Source organism: Patiria miniata, unplaced genomic scaffold (assembly GCF_015706575.1).
Source record: "Patiria miniata isolate m_02_andy unplaced genomic scaffold, ASM1570657v1 HiC_scaffold_25, whole genome shotgun sequence".
Classification (NCBI taxonomy): Eukaryota; Metazoa; Echinodermata; class Asteroidea; order Valvatida; family Asterinidae; genus Patiria; species Patiria miniata.
The window spans coordinates 6,000,129-6,023,261 of NW_024037064.1; the positions used below are offsets into that span (position 1 = coordinate 6,000,129).

General features: G+C 41.2%; 1 protein-coding gene across 2 annotated transcripts in view; it reads left to right on the top strand.

The window, feature by feature from the left end:
• LOC119733285 overlaps positions 1 to 23,133 on the top strand; it is a 39,361-nt gene that overhangs the window by 7,947 nt on the left and 8,281 nt on the right. The window contains exons 2-5 of one of the 2 annotated variants that reach the window (XM_038206885.1): positions 1,680 to 1,865; positions 3,807 to 3,938; positions 20,461 to 20,924; positions 21,950 to 21,985. In XM_038206885.1, the coding sequence (XP_038062813.1) occupies positions 20,534 to 20,924; positions 21,950 to 21,985 (427 nt within the window). In that variant the 5' untranslated portion in view covers positions 1,680 to 1,865; positions 3,807 to 3,938; positions 20,461 to 20,533. The remainder of the gene's footprint in view (positions 1 to 1,679; positions 1,866 to 3,806; positions 3,939 to 20,460; positions 20,925 to 21,949; positions 21,986 to 23,133) is intronic. The other variant, XM_038206886.1, reaches the window with a different exon arrangement.

The following is a 23,133-nucleotide window of genomic DNA, read 5'->3' on the forward strand; positions in this document are numbered from 1 at the left end:
GGTTAATTGCTCAGTATCCTTCGTTAGATTTTGAACTCTCTTGTTGCTTCAAACGAACAAAATTCACAAATTACAAATGATGGTCTGTAGCTTTAACCGGAACTTGTTAAAAATAGAGGTGTCCTAAAGATGACGATTACCCAATCTCAGTACATAATGTAAGCCCCATCTGAGTCTCAACTGCGCGTGTGCACATCACATGACAACAATGGTCTGTGGATAAACAAAGCGGAAAGACTTCCATACCCCACCTGGACATCACTTGACACCCTGTGCACAAACCCTGTGAGACTGGTCTGAGAAAAGTCTGTTTTTTTCAGTAAATACTTTAACTCTTTCGCTACGGCGAGCCGCTGAAAGCGGCTCATACAAATTGTACAGGTCGTACGGAGAGCCGCTGGCAGCGGCTCGGTTGCGTCGCTATGAATAAACATGATGTCCCCATGACGTGGGCCATATCTACATAATTTATATGGTATAACCTCTGACCCTAGTTCGAGCCGCTGCCAGCGGCTCTCCGTCTGGCTGGGGTGCGCTTTTTGTTATTGTGAGCAGTTTGTTTACGGAGATACATTCAAAGATGGCGGCCCCCACATCGACGCTCGGCGGAATTTTCAGCTTTGAATTACGTCCAGTTGGGACGAAAAAGGTAAATTAAATTCCGTAGCGAAAGAGTTAATATTTTCCCTGCAAAATTTGACTTTTTAGGGCATGTTATTGGAAAAATTAATGATGTCCATGCATGTATAATGGAATTTTCCTTATAGTAAAAAAGAAGATGGAACTTTTGTTTCCACCCAAGTTGCAGCATACACATATGATCAGTACAAAACAACTTAGACCATGCAAGGGCGGATCCGGGGGGGGGGGGGCATGGGCCCCCCCCCCCCCAAAAAAAACGAAACAATTTTTTTATTTTTTTTTATGTGACACCGCAATAAAGGCAGGCAATGAGTACACCACCATCTTTTCCCCCAAAAAACATTGGTTAAAGTGGTCAGAAATTGCCTCAGACCGCACCACAGAGCATCTAGAATCCAAAAAATTTAAGCGGGCCTTAAGCGGGCCCCGAACCCCACGCCGTAATTTTTTTGACCCACTTTTTGGGGGGACCCAAAAAATGTTTGGCCCCCAAAAAATTGTGTTCTGGATCCGCCCTTGAAACCATGGTGCTGTTCAACAATCAACATTTTGCATCTACTTTACAAAAAGAACTTGTCTTTGATTTCGTTGGTACCCCGCTATGATTTTGCATGCATGTGGTGAACTTTCGATCCACAGACCCTAATCGTCATGTGATGTGCGCATGTATGAAGGACATTTACTATTAGGTCAGGGAGCCAGACGATGCTGTAACGATTGCCGCAACAGTAGCCCCTGCATTATTTTTCACATTTTGGACATGATCTGGCGATAGTACTTACAAGGCGTTTCAAATGATTAAAAACCCAACCATTTGCCAACAAAAATATCAGATTTTATCCTCAAAATGACCACAGAATTACTACATCACCCCACCTGAGATACAATTACAGATTTATGATTTGAAGATCGAGATACTAAGCTTTACTTACAATCTGGATGAAAAGTGAAAATTACCATTTATCAGCAAGGGCTCCATTGCGAATATTGTGCAGACGCCATTTTCAAAATTGTCCTCCTTTCTTTTCCAATTTTAGTAAAGTATGGTGACAGGCGTCTAACATGACCTGATGAAGCAGGCACAGTACTTTTGGTAAATGCTGGATGAACTTGCAGAGACCGATGAAGATGCATACAGGAAGTTCATGGCCACAAACCTCCAACGAGGACAGCAAGAATTGACACCAGCCAAGCCATGGATGTCTGCCAAGACCCGTATCATGGTAGGTTCGCAATAGGCTGAAAATATGTGTGTGTTTCCGGTAACATCCTAACAGTTATCCAGGTTGGTAGGTGAACAATTGTTTTTGTTTTTAAATTCTTTTTATTATGTATGTGTGTCAGTCTGTTATACTGTTACCTTGTTTATTCTAGGGTACATTGGGAAAGATTTCCATATACGAAGTTCACTAATTTTCCTCTGTATTGACTATTAACAAGCCCCCAGATAGTAATTTCATGTCATCAAAGTCAATTTGAGCAGTGAGAAAATACAAGCATTTTCTTAGAAAACACTTAGAATTTTTCAGTCCAATCTCATAGGGTTTGTACACAGGGTGTTGAGTGAACTTCGTATATGGAAATCTTTCCATACATTGTACACTCACCACAGACACACAATCAAGGTATCATTGGAAAGAGGACACATTGGCGTTTCACATCATCTTTAACTTATTTCAAAATATTTATTAGATTTTGTATAATTTACATTTACATTTGGGTTTCCTTATTTTTGATACACCCTGTATTGAGCAGAGCAACATGAACAGCATTCAAGTTTCAACTACCAATTCTGAGACAATGGGAGTTTGTCCCATCCAATAATGCATACTGTGGTGACTAGCAAGCTCAGACTCTCAGGCCGTTGGATTGATTTGGTTAGACTTACATGTAGCAGGCCTGGCACATTGACAAGCACCTGTTGTGTGTTGTTTAATTGAGCAGTTGAGTAGGGTGTTAGCCAAACAGGGCTCGATTTACCAAAAAAAGTGGCATGCACTGGTGCAATTTTGTAGACCAAAAAACCTACATGCATCAAGAAAAACCCACATGTACCATAATTAACTTACACCCGTCTGCTTCTCTGAAGGCATTCTTTCTCTTTGATTTATCGAACTTTCTACAGACAGTACACCCGTGAACATGGCGTTGTATACAACGCCACGCTGTTGTGGCATTTCGAACATGGCGAAATTGATCCGCCATACATAATTTCGAACATATGTTGAGTACTCACATAGAAAGCTAAATTTGCCTTCCCGCGTGTTCAGTATGTGTCATTTCGACAAAAATTTGCCGTCGATGAAGACCCATACGAACGTGTAGAAATTAGATTTTAACCTGACAAGTGACACAAGTACCCAGGGTCATTTGCGTGCAAAATTATCGCAGCCCTCTGAGCTACCCGTCTGCTTCATGTGGCGCATATGATAGGCGGCGTCCGATTGGTCAATAACGAGACCACGTGATAAACACAGCTAATAATTTGGAATCACACTTATGATCCGGACATAAGGAATGCCCAGAGCGTCAGTGCGATACCAAATTATCCGCAGCATGTATTACGTGGTATTAAAATCACATGCATGATCGGAGGAGGTTGCAGGACGTCGGGATCTCCAAATTTTACCGCGTACCTGAATCTGCTGCGAGGAATAATTTATGGAAAGGAAATAACACGTTTGTACACTATCTGGTCAAGTATTCAACTTTATTCTTATTCTCACTCATTTGTAAATAGTAAATATATGAATGAAATGAGTATTTTGGTGGCTAAAAAAGTATATGCACGTCGTGCATGCTCAGTAAAAAGCTATGTGCACAAGCAAAAATCTACATGCACTGGTGCATGCGTGCACCCGGGTAAATCGAGCCCTGTAGCCAAAGCACTGGAACTGGTCATAAGGTTAAGGTGTTACCCCAAGAATTGACTAATATCCCATGTCTGGTTTTGCCATACTGAATAATCCAGTACTGTACAGCCAAGCCACTACTTCAATAGACCTCATGCTGAGCGGCCATCTTTAGAGGACAATGCAAATGTACTGCTTGGATAGGCATGACAACTAGACCTCTTTATGTGGCCAATCTACATGTACACCATTGAACAACATCTGTAGACCTCTGTAGGTTTTGTTTTGTAAAATGTATCTTTTTTTGTATAGGAAGAATTGACTCGTCTAGTCCCAGACAATACGAGTTACGTCTGCCACTACCAGATAATACAAGAAGACGATTCCACAGCCAAAGTCAACAGACAAACATCATCACTCACTGTTGCCATGCCAACCAGGATGGTAAGTTAATAAGTTATATCTGAATGCTGCAGATGAAGTTGCGTATGCATTTGTAGCCAGCCTTGGGCAAATTGGATCAAGGACCAATAGTTAACTAGTGGTTGGTTTGTGCCGTACCTAGCGCATTCGCAGTGCAGATAACGTAGGGAACGTATCAACGACTCTAGTTGAACTAAGTCATGTCAACGACCATGAGAAAATGGCGGTCGCACAATTTTTCAACATTTGACGTTTCTGTTAATATGTACACAAATAGTAGTAAATGTGTACTTAATACAAATTGCAGTTATACAATGGCGACAAAAGTGACAGAATCGTAAAGTGACACAGAAAAACTATGACATGAAAATGAAATTATCAGCTCTCACAGTTTTCATTTTTCCGCCTTTTTTGTTGATAGTAGGTCCCCTCTGCACTATGCTATGAAAATTGCTATTGATAACCAGTAATATCATGGCATGACCAGCCGCAGTAGGCTGGTCCTGAATAGTGGACTAGACTAGTCGTCCACTAGTGCGTTTGACCAGAGTTAGTCGAACTATGGTTAACTACATGTATGGTCAAACTTGCCTCTTGCAGAGAATATTTTTCTGATTTTAATCAGAAAACCGACTTTTGGAATTTTCCAACAAAATGTCCAATTTGTTAACAACTTGTGCCCCACAAAATTTTATTTGTTTTACGATTTTTCCACAATATGTGACTTTATTTAAATTATAATTTCAAAGAAAAGTCGACGAAAAAGTCAATGACAATGGCACATAAAAATTATCGCGAGCGTAGTTTTACTCTCTTTCACCAGTCGTAAATGGAGTGTTTCTACGGTAGAAACACCCTGGTCAACACTGATCGGAACCCTTTCCCGGCTGGATTAAAGGTTAAATATTGACGTTTGACATGGAAAAATCACTGCGTCAGTTGATTACACTAAGTGTGGAGCATGCTTGCACAATGTAATATGCAACGGTACCACCGTACATGACCGGCCGGGTACAGATAGCTGGTCCTGCAAAATTTTTTTCCCCAAATGACATCCACATGAGGTGCACGCTATGGCGTTTTTGGACTTTACTTCTCTAAAAACTTGAGAAGAAAATATAAAATCAGAAAAAAAGAAATAAATTCGAACATATGGAGAACTTTGCCACCCATATGTGCAGAAAATCAAAGCCCTGCATGCTCTGCGGTCACACACAACGGTGCATTGACCCGGCGACCTGCACAGCCCCACTGCGTTGACCGGACTATACATAAACAGTGGGTTGATCCTCGCAACAAAAGCGATGTCTGATTTGACAAGAAAAGTGCCCCTTGTTCTTCTCAACCAATCAAAATGGTTGTTACACGAATGGAAAGCTTATTGTGTTATCTTTCAGAAACCGTGCGAGGTAATTGTATGCGACCGAGTTCACACGTGTGCTGTTCGAAGAAGTAAACCCGCACCCTCAAAAATCGGGGAAATGTGCCGTGACCTCCATAGGAAACGCGAAATTTTCACTTAGTTACCCGTTTTTCAATGAAAAAGTGCACATAATTACTCGCCTTTAACCATGAAGAAATTATATTCATTTGAAAGAGGAAAACCTATATTTTATGATGTGATGCGAGGAAGTAAGTTTAACCAACATACTTTCCGCGTATTAACGAAAGTTTGCTGAGAGCGCCTAGACATGAGCCAGTCTTCCCACGTAAACAGAGCTGCACTAGTGGCGAGTGAGAAAATGCTCCCTAGTTCTCCATATGATATTGAAATTCTGACTTTATTTCCCTTTTTGAAAAAAATCCTCCAAAGATTGGAAAAGAACAAAATTCCGGTATAAAATGGTGACTCAAACCTACAACTTTGCGGTCCAAAATCACGGCCCTACCAACTGAGCTGTTGCACTGCTCGACAAATCCTGGGAAAAAATTAATATATACATGTACCTGCGTACGTATCATTAAAGTATCGTAGAGGGTGCTAAACAACCATGTAATATGGATACATACATGTAGTTTGGGAAAAGAAAATTCACGGCCAGGCCACATGAATGATCCGATGGATAAAATTCATGTTGTTCGATTTACGGAGGTTTCAGATTTAGTTGTACAAAAATGCAATGCTTTAACCCTATAGGGCCAGGTGGGGGGGGGGGGGGGTGGTTGGACCCCTGTAAATTAGGATTTTAGCTGAGATACATTCGGATGCGCACCCGACTGTCCAACAGATTGACCTTGTCCACTTTGGATGTGCAAGACATGCTCCAGCAGGAACGGCCAGGGACCCAGTACTATCAGAGCTGGAAACAGTCCTCTACTCTGGTTGGCCAGACTCTATCACAGATCTCCCCCATGACCCTACTGGTCCTACAGGGAAGAACTCGGACTCTCATGCATCGTCATGTAAAACCTAGGCGACAAGTCCTGATACCAGAATGCATGCGCGATGGTATTCTCAACGACCTTCACACTGGCCATGGCCAGTTAGACATTGAGAAAACATGACGTTTGGAACTTAATTCTGTCTTCTGGTCAAAAGTAAACGACCAAATAAGCCGTGTCGTGTCCTCATGTCACACTTGTTAAGAACACCAGCCGGGCCAACGCAAAGATCCACTTGAGCCAAATGAGTTGGTACGATGGGGATGCATTATTATACCCCAATGACTGAAAATGCGCTCCACTGGTGCACTTGATGGGGTATAGGGGGCCTACAAGTAAAATATTTCACAGAAATGCATAAACGCCCACCACAAGAAGTTCAAAATTTTGGGAGGAAAAAAAAAGGTCCCCCCGCAACTCGATCTGTCCCATCATTTACAAAGTTCCTCAAGCGTATACCAGGATTAGTGTACATGCTGCAGATGACAGATGAAGTTAGAGGTAGTTGCATGATCACTAATTTCAGAAATCGTGGCTTTGCAAAAGTTACTGTTTGCAGAATGTCTCTTCTTGCCCGTTTTGTGGCACGAATACTTCTTGTGATTGGTAAATCCATACTTGATCACTTGGGAAAGCGCCGACATGATCTTTGGTATGGAGTGGTACATGGTAAGCAGTGCTGGAGGACTCGAGTCCCCATTTTCAAGGACTCGGACTCGGACTGGTACGTACGGTCCATACTGTGTGATACGGGTACTGTGCTCGGTGTAGGCACGGACGTCCGCGAATTCCTGTTCGGTGTCCCCCCCCCCCCCACCCCCGCAACTGATCTGTCCCATCATTTACGAAATTCCTCAGGCTTATACCAGGATTTGTGTACACGCTGCAGATGACGGATGAAGTTTGAGGAAGTTCAATGATCACTAATTTCAGAAATCGTGGCTTTGCAAAAGTTACAGTGTGCAGAATGTCTCTTCTTGCCCTTTTTGTGGCACGAATACTTCTTGTGATTGGTAAATTTGTACTTGATCACTCGGGAAAGTGCCGACATGATCTGCGGTATGGAGTGGTACATGGTAAGTCAGAAGCCTCGACAGTTGACAAGAAGTTGAACCCTTGTTGCCAACGATCTGCGGGATGATCGGATAGACTGCTCAGTATGTGCGCATGCGTGCTGCGTGCGCCCAAACCTCAAACTGTAGCTAATTCACTCATCGTTTCGCAAAAGATTTTCATTTAAATTCTAGCGCACGCAATATTTTAGCAGATAAATGTATATGTGAGAATGTTTGCAGGGTGCACAAATTAAAAAAAGTGCTGTACAATATAGAAATTTAACATTAATCATGTCATGCAAGCCACCAGGCCAGTGAACGTGCCAGTTAGGCACAGTCTCATTAGTCTGGTTCCATGGCGTCGTTAGGGAGTCTTTCATCAGGAAACCAAATGGGCACTCGCGGACGTCCGTGCATACACCAAGCACAGTATCCGTATCACACAATATGGACCGTACCAGTTCATGTCACGTAGGGCTTACTACGTACGTAGGCGAGACGGTGCATTCAAGTTGGAGTGACTCTCGACACGTACGTAACGTTATCTTGAAAACTAAAAACTGTGTCTTCTTAAAATGAAATTGCAGTAAAGTTATAGGTAAAATATGTGGTTTTTTGTCCAGACTCGGGCCGAGTCCTCAAGATTGTCGTGTCCGAGTCTGAGTCCCCATTATCCGAGTCTGAGTCCTTGAAAATCGGGACTCGAGTCCGGACTCGAGTCCTCCAGCACTGCTGGGAACCAACCTCTTCATGCTCGGAAACGAACCATCGGGCCATGTCTTGCACTTTCCTGAGGTGACTGATATCTTTAATTTGGTCTTTACGCATCCAAGGAAAAGATCAGATGACTTCCTAGTACCACCACAGGCCATTGCTTTTTGAATTCTTAAACTTCAGAGATTGCGACATGATAGGGGGCCTACCAAGGCGATTGCGATCCGCAACTGTCGTTAGTTTTGGTCAAGTTAGTTTTTTTTTAACCAAAAAGAACTTCTGTATCTAAAACTGACTTCTCTTAAATCTCACAATAATTAATGTTGAAATTTGAACAGTAGGCCCTATGTTTCCGGCGTTGGAAAATGCGATTTTCCGAATGCACATGTATTTCAGTTCATGACATTCCCAAAATTTCCGACAAAAAAATAAAATCGTCCTCTATCCGCGACTCCTTTGTTGGTTTTAAATATTGCTGACTAGTTTGGTAAGTTCAATAAAGCTAATGTAACGCAATCGCAAAAAAAGACTGCTTACAATACCATTATAATCTGCCTTGCAGTGAAAAATAGTTAGCCTATCATCTTTTCAATGTTGTTTTTTCAGATCTCTAATGTCGCACTTTTGGTGGCCAGTATTGTGTCCTTACACATACATGTATGGTTAGCGGATAGGCCGTGAGTGATTTGAATGCTATAACACAGTGGTATTTGGACTGTAAATGGATTAGGAACTTATCCCACGGCTGCCCTGGAAATGCTTTACCTTATTTCTTTACGGAAGCATTTCAAAAATAAACTGTTTAAGTTGTTGTTTTGAGGCTTCATGCAGCTAGGCTTATGCACTTTTTTGAAGAGTGTCCAGGGATAATTTGAAGCGTTTTGTTTGCTAATCGTGTCTGGCTGGTTCCAAGTATGATTTGCAGGGATTTGTTTGTTATGTGTGTTTATATGGGGTTTGATATCACTTCAAGTAGATGGTTCAAATGTCATTGCTGGGTGGTTTTTGGCACGCCATGGTGTCTTGGATCTTGGATGCCTTTACCTCCAAATACTCCTTGAAGAAGTTGTAGCTGTTTCAACTTGAGGTGCTAGCCTTGCACTACATGTATAATGTCCTCAATTGTTGTAGTTTTCAGACTTCATGTGGCTAAGCTAGTGCGCTTTTTGGAAGAGTGTCCATGGATAATTTGAAGTGTTTTGTTTGTTTACTTTCCTCTGGCTGCTTTAAAGTATGATTTGTAGGGATTTGTTTGTTATGTGTGTTTATTTTGAGTCTCATAGGGGCTGATATTAGTTCGTATAGATTACAGACTACAGACAACGGTGGCCTACATGTATAAAGAGATGCAGGATGATTGACAATGCAGACGGTTCAAACGTCATTGCTGAGTGGTTATTGGCACCTAATGGGGTCTTGCATCTTGGATACGTTGAAGGGCCCATGCAATGTAATTTTTTTTAATGCACTTCTTGAAAATGCACTTTTGTGTCCCATTTTAACCTTATTTTCATTTTGCTGTTTTCAAGGGTATTTTGGTGCCTTTTTTGCTTTTGTGCAAATGTGAATCTCCATATTCATTAGCAAAAGTGTGATGTCATATCAGACATAAAACTCATAGTTACGAGAGATTTCCGTCGAGATCCACATATTTAATTAGTATAAGAGTATGATCTAAAGATGTAATTGAAAGGAACATCATTTATATGCGGTGGTACCATTACAAAATAATAGCCACGTCTTATAAAGCATCGGACAACAAGAGTAAGGGCATACATTGATATTTATTACTTCAGGGAAATATCGGGGATTTAAACAACGGTCCCATTTCCGTCAATCATTGTAAAAGCGATAGCGCGCGGGGCACAGGTGGCTTTGGTCAATTATGTAATTGTTTATTCAGTGCATACACCCGCAACATACTCGAGCTTGTCTAGGGGCTAGACGTTTTTATGGTTGATTGCGCGATTACCCGCTGCAGCAATATAACCCGCCACTGCGAGAGAGCGCCGCATCACGACCGCACCGTTACGTTTAGCACGAATCACGTGTTGCCGGGGCACCCTATACGAAGTTGTTGGCTTGGAGTTCATGCATACATGACTGGTCGTCAGCCAATTGTGAATATTCTTCATGTTGCGGTCAGGCGCGGATATCCGGGGGGAGGGGGGTATGTAGGGTTCGACTTAGCAGTAGCCCGAAAACCAAATGCTCGTCAAAACAGCGGGGATCCTCATACTATTTGGTAAGGAGCCCTGTTGGCAAGTAAAAAATTATTGGGATATGGCAAAGATGAAAGTACAGGAAGAAAGAAATCATTACATTCAGAAAGCGAACCGGTATAAATTTGTGTATAGTAAACGGTTGAAATGATTAGATCAGGTTATTTGAAACAATGAAAAATTTGCTTCAAGATGCATGTTTTTACATGTATGCCGAACCTTGGGTTATGGTTAGCCTGAACATGAATTATAAAAGATGAGTGAAATAAAACAGAGAGCCTTGAGTCATGATAAAAATCACTACAAGGTAAACGCCCAGGTTAAGTGACATTAAACAGCCGTAAGATTGAAACTTTATCATAACTTGTTGTCTAACTATAGGGCTTGGCAAGGACTTCGTACTTTTTAGAATGCATGATTCACATTGCAAAGGAGGACGGTTCAACAAATAACAAGATGCAAGGTCAAACGTTCACAATGCGAAGGTACATGGTTCATATTGCAAAGAAGCAAGGTGCAACGTTGACATCAAGCATGATCAATGGTGTACACTGACAAGATCGAACGTGAACATTAACAAGTTGGAACATTCACATTAAGAAGGAACAACTTCCACAATGCGATATTAAGCTACGTGCAACGTGCATATTGCCAAGGTACAACGTCAATATTAAGAAGTTACAAGGTTCATATTAAAATGTCGTTCCAGGGCCACCGTACTACAGATGAAGTTGCACATGCATTGTAGCCAGCCTTGGGCAAGTTGGATCAAGGATCAATGTTAACTAGTGGTTGGTTCGTGATTATGTACTAAAGATAAAAGTGCCAATGACTCTAGTGGAACTTTTGTTATGTCATTACGACAGTGAAATAACAAACCCCTAGCCAGCGCACCACCCCGTTTGCAGCATCTTCTCATCAATTTAGAAGGATACAACTTTGATGATGCCTACAAACCTGGTGCTATGATGCATGATTGCCAAACCCCTCCAAGGTCAATGACGTACCACTAGATGAAACTGTAGCTGAGATACACGTGGATGGGCACCCAACTGTCCAACAGATTGACCTTGTCCACTTAAGATGTGCCAGACAAGACATGCTCCAGCAGGAACGGCCAGGGACCCAGTACTATCAGAGCTACAAAGAGTCATGTACTCTGGTTGGCCAGACTCTATCACAGATCTCCCTCGTGACCTACATGTATGACCCTACTGGTCCTACAGGGAAGAACTCGGACTCTCATGCATCGTCATGTAAAAGCTAGGCGACAAGTCCTGATACCAGAATGCATGCGCAATGGTATTCTCAAAGACCTTCTCACTGGCCATAACCAGTTAGACATTGAGAAAACATGACGTTTGTCACGTAATTCTGTCTGCTGGTCAAAAATAAATGACCAAATAAGCCGTGTGGTGTCGTCATGTCACACTTGTCAGGAACACCAGCCTGGCCAACGCAAAGATCCACTTGAGCCACATGAAATCACAACCTCACCATGGGTAAAACTGGGAACCGACCTCTTCATGCCACTTGATGGAGCCTCATGAGATCCCAACCTCACCATGGGTAAAACTGGGAACCAACCTCTTCATGCCACTTGATGGAGCCTCATGAGATCATAACCTCACCATGGGTAAAACTGGGAACCAACCTCTTCATGCCACTTGATTGAGCCTCATGCGATTCCAACCTCACCATGGGTAAAACTGGGAACCAACCTCTTCATGCCACTTGATTTAGCCTCAGGAGATCCCAACCTCACCATGGATAAAACTGGGAACCGACTTCTTCATGCTATTTGATTGATCCTCATGCGATTCCAACCTCACCATGGTAAAACTGGGAACCGACCTCTTCAGGCCACTTGATTGAGCCTCATGAAATCCCAACCTTACCATGGATAAAACTGGGAACTGCACTTTCCTGAGGTAACTTATATCTTTCATTTGGTCTTTACGCATCCAAGAAAAAGATCACATGACTTCCTAGTACCACTGCAGGCCATTGCTTTAAGAGATCAGTAATTTTTAAACTTCAGAGATTGCGACCAAGGCCATTGTGATGCGCCCCCCTCTTTAGTTTCGGTCAAGTTGTTAGAATCAAGAGAGTTATTTTCATCATAAACAACTTCTTTATCTGAAACTGACTTCTCTTAAATCTAACAATAATATATTTTGAAATGTGAAAAGTATCTTTCGTTGGAAAGTGCAATTTTAGAATGCATATATTTCATTTCATGACATTCCCAAAATTTCCCACAAAAAATAAAACTGTCCTTTATCCATGAATCCTTTGTTGCCTTTAAATGTCGCTTAATAGTTTGGTAAGTTCAATAAAACGTGTGTAACTACACAATCGCAAAAAAAAAAGACTGCTCACAAAACTGTTATAATCTGCCTTGCAGTGAAAAATATTTGGCCTATTATCTTTTCAGTGTTGTTTTGCACTTAAAGGGATGTTTCTCCCAACAATTTAAGAGCTAACTACATGTAACAGCATGCAGTTTTCATCTTTCTTCAGATCTAATGTCCAGCTTTTGGTTGCCAGTATTGTGACCTTACACAAACATGTGTACATGTATGGTTAGTGGATAGGCTGTGAGTGATATGAATGCTATACAGTGGTATTTTGACTGTAAATGGATTAGGAACTTATCCACGGCTGCCCTGGAAATGCTTCACCTTATTTCTTTACAGAAACATTTCAAAAATGAACTGTTTAAGTTGTAATTTTGAGGCTTCATGCGGCTATATGCTTATGCACTTTTTTAAAGGGTGTCCATGGATAATTTGAAGTGTTTTGTTTTGTTTATTTTGGTTGTCATAGTAGGGGCTAATATTAGTTCTTTTAGATTACAGACAATGGCGGCCTATTTAGACTGATTGATAATATGCAGACGGTTAAAATCCATTGCTTTGCATGGGGTCTTGGATCTTGGATAGGTTGGCTTGCCTTTAAGAGTGTCCATGGATAATTTGAAGTGTTTTGTTTTGTTTATTTTGGTTGTCATAGTAGGGGCTAATATTACTTCCTTTAGATTACAGACTACAGACAATGGCGGCCTATTTAGACTGATTGATAATATGCAGACAGTTAAAATTCATTGCTTGGTACGCTGTGGGGTCTTGGATTTTGGATAGGTTGGCTTGCTTTTAAGAGTGTCCATGGATAATTTGAAGTGTTTTGTTATCTTAGTTTCGTCTCACTGGTTCTTGTATGAATTGTAGGGATTTGTTTGGTTATTAATGTGTGTTTATTTTGGGTTTCATAGGGGCTGATATCAGTTCGTATAGATTACAGACTACAGACAACGGTGGCCTATAAAGAGATGCAGGATGATTGATATTGCAGACGGTTCAAATGTCATTGCTGAGTGGTTTTTGGCACGCTATGGGATCTTGGATCTTTGATAAGGGAATAAATGTGTGCTCGAGAGGTTTTTATCACTCTGTTTAATACCGCTTAGAGTCTGGGTGCTGATAATTACCCGAGCCGGAGGCGAGGGTAATTATCAGCACCCAGACTCTAAGCGGTATTAAACAGAGTGATAAATACCGACCGAGCACATATTTATTCCCATTCATAAATACCTTATCCGTAAAAAAATATCAAATAATTCGTTCAAAAAATCCCGATTTTGTTCAACAAGTTCACTTCATGCTTTTTGAAACATCCCTCTAGCAAAATAATGGAGTGTTCAGCTGGCGAGTAAGATGTAAACAACCCTTTTATGGAGATTGACGCGCGCGTAACATGTTCTGCGCGATGTCACGCAGAACGCACCTGGGGCGTTGCGTTTTGAATTTAGAACTATAAAATTCTGACTCGCATGTGGTGTTGCGCATGCCTACGTGAGGATTGTGAACGTTCAACCAATGAAACGGTAAGAGGCACTGGATGTTTAGGAGTCCACATTTTATTGTGACACTGGAAAAGTGTTTAAGACCAGCTAGCCATGTCTTTATCATCCGTTTAAGACCGGCCACGTGACGGGCTCTCGACCAATAGGAATAGCTAAACTGTCTGAGGTATTTATGAATATGTTTTAATACCTCCAAATACTCCTTGAAGAAGTCATAGCTGTTTTAACTCGATGTGCTGGCCTTGCACTGAGTACATGTCTTCAATTGAGACTTCTAGGTCCAACCCAACTGGACAAGCTTATACATGTAGTCTTGATGCAATATCTTGTACACAATGTACGTGGTACAGGTATTGGTATAACAATTGGATTGGTTCAGGTGTAGATATCAAATAGAAGGCAGTTTATTTCTTACAACTCTTACAATCCCCTGAGTAGCTAATGACAGTGTTCTTCTTGGTCACCCGTTGTCCATTTAATGAAGCATGCTGTTGTTTTTACAATGGTCTCAGTAGGAATTCGTAATGTTCTGAATTACTGTGTGATGATATCTTATTGTTGTTATTTTTTTTTTTCCTGTTCAGCTTTTGAACTTTGTCAAGTTAACTTTTCCTATTCAAAGACTGCTGTGATGGTTTCTGGATTGAAAGTCAAATTCTTTGTTTATAGGCATACCCCTGACGCAGGACTCATCGTATTTTGACTGTAAATGGATTAGGAACCAATCCCATGGCTGCCCTGGAAATGCTGCACCTTATTTCTTTATGAAATCTTGCAAACATAAAGTGTTTAAGTTGTATAGTTTTGAGGCTTCATGCAGCTAGGCTAGTGCCTTTTTTGGAAGAGTGTCCATGGATAATTTGAAGTGTTTTGTTTGGTTACTTTCGTCTGGCTGGTTCAAAGTGTGATTTGTAGGGATTTGTTTGTTATGTGTGTTTATTTTGGGTTTGGCTGATATCACTGCAAATAGATGGTTCAAATGTCCTCAATTGTTGTAGTTTTGAGGCTTCATGCGGCTAGGCTTATGCGCTTTTTTGGAAGAGTGTCCATGGATAATTTGAAGTGTTTTCTTCGTTTACTTTTGTCTGGCTGGTTCAAAGTATGATTTGTAGGGATTTGTTTGTTATGTGTGTTTATTTGGGTTTCCTAGGGGCTGATATCAGTTCATATTAGATTACAGACTACAGACAACGGCGGCCTATAAAGAGATGCAGGATGATTGATGATGCAGACGGTTCAAATGTCATTGCTGATTGTGTTTTTAGGCACACTATGGGGTCTAGTCTTGCCGGGATCTTGGATGCGTTAACCCCCAAATACTCCCCCAAATACTCAATGACAAAGTTGTAGCTGTTCTAACTTGAGGTGTTGGCCTTACACGGAGTACGTATAATGTCCTCAATTGAGACTTTCAGGTCCAACCCAACTTGGCAAGCTTAGTCAAGATGCAATAACTTGCCCGTAGTACAGGTATCCATTGGACTGGTTCAAAAGTTACATGTACATATCAAATATCAAAAAGAGAGCAGTGTATAAATTCATACAATCCCCTGAGCAGCTAATGACAGTATGTAAATGTGGAGCCTGTTATGTCTTTTTGTTACATTGATACAGCAAAGTGACTGAATAGTAACAAAAAAGACCCAAAGAGATAAAATCCTCTTGAATGAAACTTCGAACAAGTGTAATGCTGACATACGATCCCGTAATCATATCCTATCACCATCCTGTTGGAAGGCTTTACTGGGTCCCTGCTTTTTAAGCGTACGTGCATTCCGGTTGGGGTACAACTAGCCATGTGACCTGCCAATGGAACCATGTCACATGACACAGTCCCTGGGAATCAAGCTGATGTGTCATCCACCAAAGAGTGTGGAATGATCCAACATCCCTGGGAATGAGCTCACGTGCCGTTCGTGTGCTGAATGGATTCCTTAATTGAGTCAAGTAATTGTTGACTGATGCAATATCCAGGGAGTGAGGGAATGCGCCCTCCATTAGGAGACCAGGGCCCCTGGATGTCACACAACAGGTAGATGATAACCGTCGACATTATTTAACGACGACCTAAAAATATTTGTCGGTTTCATTGGTGGATACTGAGTGCATTTGTAGGCAAAGAGATCACGTGCAAAGAAATAATATGCAAATGTCGATACCGAAGCCGTCATATATAAGATTTTGCATTCGAGGGTTTCATCAGATTGACGACGTCGCGTTCGACCTTTGCATGCCTTCACTTATGAAGTCTGCTCGCAAACATTGAGTTGTACTATAACATTGATTTGTACTGGGAGTTTTTGCATACTTTAGAGTGTAGCCCTCTGCCCCTCCCTCCATTTTGCTCAAGAAGGTAAGAGAACTGTAAGTCGCTTTAAATATGTACACTTGTACATGTATGTCTATCAATACCCTGATTGCAGACTGAGGAAGACATTCCAAATACAAGATCTAAATCGTGTAACTGACAAACCACGATACTAAATTTCTGATTGAAGAGAAATGACAATATCGTGGTTCATTAGTTACATGTACACAGTTCTGAACTTGTATTTGAAATGTTTTCTTCACAGCTTGGCATCAGGGTGACCGTAGGCATTCACGTACTCGCATAATTGCTGAGAGACTTTGATGGTACCCTATAGTTTCCCCCTCAAAAGCAAAGTGGGAATCTGTACGGGCAGAAAGGAATACAACCCTTTATGGCAGAGTAAGAGAGCAATGGTTTTGTATCACGGAATATGACGTGAAATTAACCATGTCATGTTCTACACACCACAGCTGTATTCTCTGTAGTCAATTGATTTAGTTCCGATGAATGACATCCATCCATATGATTTATACTGCAGTGGTATATGGTTTTACTGTCCATATGCAATACAAATGAACAAAGGCCATAAGAAAACAGCCAACAGCTCAAGGTAATTGATCTGAAATTTGGTTTCATTCACAACTGGTCCATCTTCCATTAGGTTTAAGATTAATTGCGAGGCAATTACATAGGTTCTCCATCCACTAATGGATGCATCCATTTCTATAAATTTGCAAGTTGCTCAGATCACTTTGCGGCAAAATAAAATGAGACGCAGAGGGCAAATTGGAAACCCACCACTGCAATTCAGTTGTTGCTTCTTTTATCAATGACCTTTTTGTGTGAAAATTCCTCCGTTTTCCTAAACTACTGCATCTTATACTGATTTCAAGGTTCCTGTAAGACAAGGGGCCCAATTGTTCTCCTGGAAAGCAAGAAACCAGTTTCCAAATTACTTGAGCGACAAACTGTGCAGTCAGCCATGTTTGAGTATTAAACTAAGGAACAGCATAACTTCACAATTTGTTCAGTTTTATCAGTAGGAAGTCGGACTTCCATTTCATTTGAATTTATGACGAACCCTAAAAAACTGCAGTTCATGTGTAGGGTTCAAGCAAGATTTTTTACAATATTATAGGGCATTAATTTGAGGGTTAAAAATACAGCAGTCAGAGCAGTGGAATTAAATGGATGCTTAGGTGTATGCCATTGAAATTTAACAAAGTGCATTTTGTACATGTAGATAAAATGCATGAACCTAATACGGTATCTTAAGGTCCAAAACTCAAGTGTGAAGTAAATATGTACACAGATGCTGAGGTGTGTGCGATTGAAATATAACAATGTACACCTGTAGATGGCATCAGTGCATGGAGCTTCCTGTCTCTGAGCTCCAAACTAAAACTCAAGAGTCAAGTAAATACTGTATGTACACAGATAAATAGATAAACAGACTGTACCGGTACGTGTGACGTACATGTATGCAGCAAAACAAAAATCTCAAAGTTCTGTATATAAACCATGTCACGCGACTTGATGACGATGCTGTGTTTGTCCAGCGCCATCTTTACCAGATCCGCCCCATCAAAAGCCTCAACTGTTTGTGCCCTTTACATGAAAGTAGAAAACTTTGTCTTCAGGTGATTTGATTGGGAATTTAAAAGAGGTAAGGAAATAATGTCAGTTATTTTGAATGAGGTTAAAGGCTAGCGTACAAACATAGGAATCACAGTTTATTTCAGACTGCAAAATGTGAAGTGTACATGTATACATTAACTCTTTAGCTACGGGAGCCGCTGACAGCGGCACACAAAAATTGTACATGTCTTACGGCAAGCCGCTGGAAGCAGCTCGGTGACGTCGCTGTGAATAAACAGGGTATCCCCATGACGTGTGCCTTATTTACATAATATATATCGTATAACCTCTGACCCTAGTTTGAGCCGCTGCCAGCGGCTCTCCGTCTCGCCGGGTCTGCTGCACATTATTGTGAGCAGTTTGTTTACAGAGAGACATTGTAAGATGGTGGCGTCCACATCAACACACAGCAGAATTTCCAGCGGTTTATTACGTCCAAACGGGGAAAAATCGGTAAATTAAATTCCGTAGCGAAAGAGTTCAGTAATGTTTAAAAAAAAAAACTACATGCGGTAATAAGAGTGGGCAGACTACAGTGATCTATAATACATTTTGTCCATTTCAATATTTCAGAAGATAATTAAAGATGTACTGAATAACTCTTCAAAATTTGAACAAGAATTTCAAAAAAGAAACCAGAGGTCTTTCTATGTCTGTTTACAAATGGAACATATACATGTAGGTTTCTCCGCATTACAATTTTTTCATGAGATTTTTTTGGGGGGGGGGGGACCGAACAAACCTATTACCAAAAGAATTTTGAATTTAGCATTTTGTGTTGGGGAGATATGGTGATAATCTTCAAAATTTGAAGAAATCATATATAAAATCATGTGATGACGGCACTACATGTATAACGTCATCTTGATTTTCATCTATAACACATTCCTATCTATAGACAAACACAGCTGTACATTCATGATGAAAAACGCACATCGACGATGACATCACATGGCCCATGATGACCTCATGCTAACGGTACTTGTCAATGCAAATGTGATCTTATTCTGTGTCAATTCGGAGTCGATCTGAGCAAAGACAGTCCAATTTTGTGAGTAGAATCTCCCAAATCTGCAGGGATTTTCCAATTTTTGACAAAATCTTGAACAACTGGTCCAAAGCACCAAACTTGGCAGATTGATTCTTATAGCCCTAGAGAAGATACTTAGAAAAAGTGACACCTAATGGGAAGGGTGCATAATTTGCATAAATCGTAAATAGCCGCCATATATTTTCCCCCAAATTTTGGTATATTTTTATTTTTAAATTTTCTTTAAAGTATATTTTTTACGCGGATATGGAGTGGGATTGAGTTTGGAGGGGCGCAAGAGGGCGCTATTTTCCCTTTAAAAAAAATCCTCCCTTTAAAAAAAAATATCCTCCAGTACTTACTGCGTAAAGTGAATGGGAAAGTTGAAAAACAGTCCAAAGCACATACATGTACATATACATGTAGGTCACCTGGAGTGGCTACGCGGAAACGGGGATACGCAGTGCACGCGTATTGTGGATGAGCAGTCAAGCGTGACTTTGTATCCTCGTACCCGGCTACAAGGTGGGATAGATGAGTAGTGGGGTATTCTGCAGTTGTGCCAATGGTCACAAAATAACTACATGTAGATAGGCCCTACACAACCTGAGATACAAGTACATATCGATGGATAAGATCGAGGTACGTGGTTAACTTACGATGCGGATGAAAAGTGAAATTTCCCGTTCAATTCCAGGAGCTCCCCTTGTGTTCATGGACACGTTTAACTTCTGACTTGTTTGAACATTTACTGCGCAGTCATGTGCAGTCACGGTTATGTCCCCCCCCCCCCATCCCCCCCCCCCCACTTTTTAAAGTGGGGGTATCAAATCATTTGCCCCACCCCATCACTTTTTTCGTCCCTGAATAAAACTTGTAGGCCTGCATTTGATTCTATAGCTCAGAATAGCTGATTTAATTACTTCAAACTCGAAAATGAAAATCTTTTGCTAAAGAGAATTTGTTAACATCAAGTAATTGCCTCAGATTTTCCGGTTTGTCCTCCCCCCCCCCCCCACCCACTTTTGAGAAGCGATTGATGCCCTTGCCAGTGCATAAAGTCTTTCGAATCAGAACAATATTTATTGAGTAACAATTGGCCAATTGAAAACATTTAAGTGCTGCTTTTTCCTGTTGTCTTATATACATGTAGCTTGTAATATTTAACTGAGCACTGCAATAAGAACACGGACCAACCAATCGACTGAATGACAGATCGACCGATCGACCAACTGACATAGTGACCAACCGATTGACCGACCGACTGACCGACCGACCAACAGCATCCATTATCTGATTTTACCTGATTGTACTTCGCACTCACAGGATTATGCCGGGTTGAACTACCGAATTAAGCTGTCTGTAACTAAACTGTGCCCACGTACATCACCAGCGCTAAATGGCAGAACCACCTGCTAAGAGAGCCCGAAGACGAAATGAGACACAAACTAACCCTGGTCCAAGCACAGCACCAGCCAGTCAGGCAGCTGCAACCCAACAACTACCTGCTGATGGAGCGAGATATGATCCACAAACGACTCAGTCCGGCAGCAGACAGCCTTCCCAGCAGGAACCAACACAACAACCACTGCCACAACTACAGCCAAGACCGGGTGAGACACAAACTAACCCTGGTCCAAGCACAGCACCAGCCAGTCAGGCAGCTGCAACCCACCAACTACCGGCTGATGGAGTGAGGGATGATCAACAAACGACTCAGTCTGGCAGCAGTCAGCCTTCCCAGCAGGAACCAACACAACAACCACTGCCACAACTACAGCCAAGACCGGGTGAGACACATACATTTTTCTGTAAACCCTGCATGTTATGACTCCCCTGGCCCTGATATCGGTTCCCTGACAGCATCCTTCCCCTCCATCCTTTGCATTGACGCTATTAGGCACAATATATAGTGTAGCAGAGTCCCTGAAACAAGGGGAACTGCACTGGTGACCTGCCCCCCTCACCCCATGGTGAATTACTCGGAGCATAGTAACTAATTAAAACACCGATAAGGTCACACTATTCCAATCCTTCTAACAGTTAACGCTTTAATCCTTGCCACCTAAAAGAAATAAAGATCCACCCCGTTGAAGTTTAGACCGATGTTCAACTTCCGATGTGGCTCTGCAAATTTCAAATTGGCACTGAAACCGAGGGCCTCAGTACTGAGAGAAATAAAAAAGAAAAGGTCCTCCGACCTGGAAAATGCAAACGAGGATCACTCAGAGAGGATACGGCTTTTTGTTACAAATGTTCAAATGAACCACGAAGGGAAACTGACTAGGTGCATTATAACCAGGTTATTATTATTAACTTTAGGTTTATCTCTTGTTCCCGAAATCGTGCACTAGTGTTTTCAAAACATTTAGTTATGATAAATTTTAATCAGATTATATATTTCATTGAACTCTGTGTTGTGTATCAATTATTTCTCTTTAGAAAAATAAATGGCAAAAAGGAACACATAAATCGAAAATGTAAACACATTTTATTTATCCATTCTGGACAATGGCAGCACCTTAAGCTGAGAGGTTTCCAGTAAAATACGACCCACTTGTGCGGCACACTCACGGTCAAAACTATTAATAGACAGCAGCTATCAAACATTTCCTGACCTTGTTAAATTACCATTTTTTTTATGCTGGTGAAAGCAGGTATATAAAAAAAATCACTCTAGAAAGATGTAAACTGAAGTAAATGAATTATTATGTCCTGTGTCCTTTTTCAATTTGTCAGTACCTCTTTTCACAGTGCAGTGGTATTTACACTGTAAAGGCAAATGCATAAAAAAGTTCATATTATTTTGTTTCAGAAAGAAAATTGGATGTTGAGCCTCCCCACGCTTCAGGTGAGTGACACAGCCTTTTTTCAGACAGTGGATTTGTCAAAGTTTCCAGATTGTAACGGTCCTGTCTCGCTTGGAGGCATTCATTCCAGCTTGCAGTAATAAAAAGAATTTAAAGCTGGCAGTGGTTGGGTTGGAGACCAACCTGTTTTCATTTTTTCCCCCCATTTTAGAAGGGACATATTCACCAGCAGTTATGAAGACATTCCTGCTACCCATCCCCTGATGAGTCAGCATATTTCTAATTTTGATCTGAGACAGAGCAATCAATCACAATCAGAATGAGTTTTTAATTTTATTATTTTGTTTGGTGCTCTCTGCCCAGCAACGTTGACGAAAAAGTTATATCTCTTTTTTTTATCTTTGAATTTTGTTTAAGCAGATTGGTAAAGAAATTCACTAAAATGAGATTTGAACAGAGAACCTCTGAATCACCGTTCCAGTGCTCTATTAAGTGACCTATTGAGCCATATTTTGCATTCTTCTGATTGGTGCCTCTCCACAGAACATAATTCACTATACTTACTTACGTATTAGTACTTATCCATTATTGAATACATTAGGAAAGAAAGGCATAAAACCCTGTGCAACCTCAGTCCTGCAAAATCCTCCAACTGCCTTCATGTAAAAATTGCACACAGCCTCATTCCTGCAAAATGCTCTGTTGTTTATGTGGTCCTTGAAGGGGTGACCACTGCCTCAATCCTGCAAAATCCTCCGGCAATCACTGTCAATTTGTTGATTTGTATTTTGCACTAAATTTAGTCGGGCACCATTTGCACACAGTGTTGTAATTTTGTTATTGTGCGTCTGGAAGCCAGAGTGAGGGAGCGATGTTCGTGTATCTCAGGGAATCTGTAAATGCATTTTAATTAGCGCAATATGTAAGGGAGCAGACTAATGACCAGCCTGGCAGCTCATGCAAGATGTCGATGTCGCTGTATGGTCTGACATTACCGTTTTCCCTGATTTTTGTCTTGACTATCAAAATTTCCTGAAGAATGTTCGTGTCGGTCGAGATCGTAAGTGGGTCAGACTTCTCAAGCCTTATGGCCTTACTGAGGTCACCTCAAGCTCCACTCTGAAGGATATTTTTGAGTGTTTTTAGGGGATCGAAGTGTCATCTGCAACATAGCAGCTGACATTTGAAG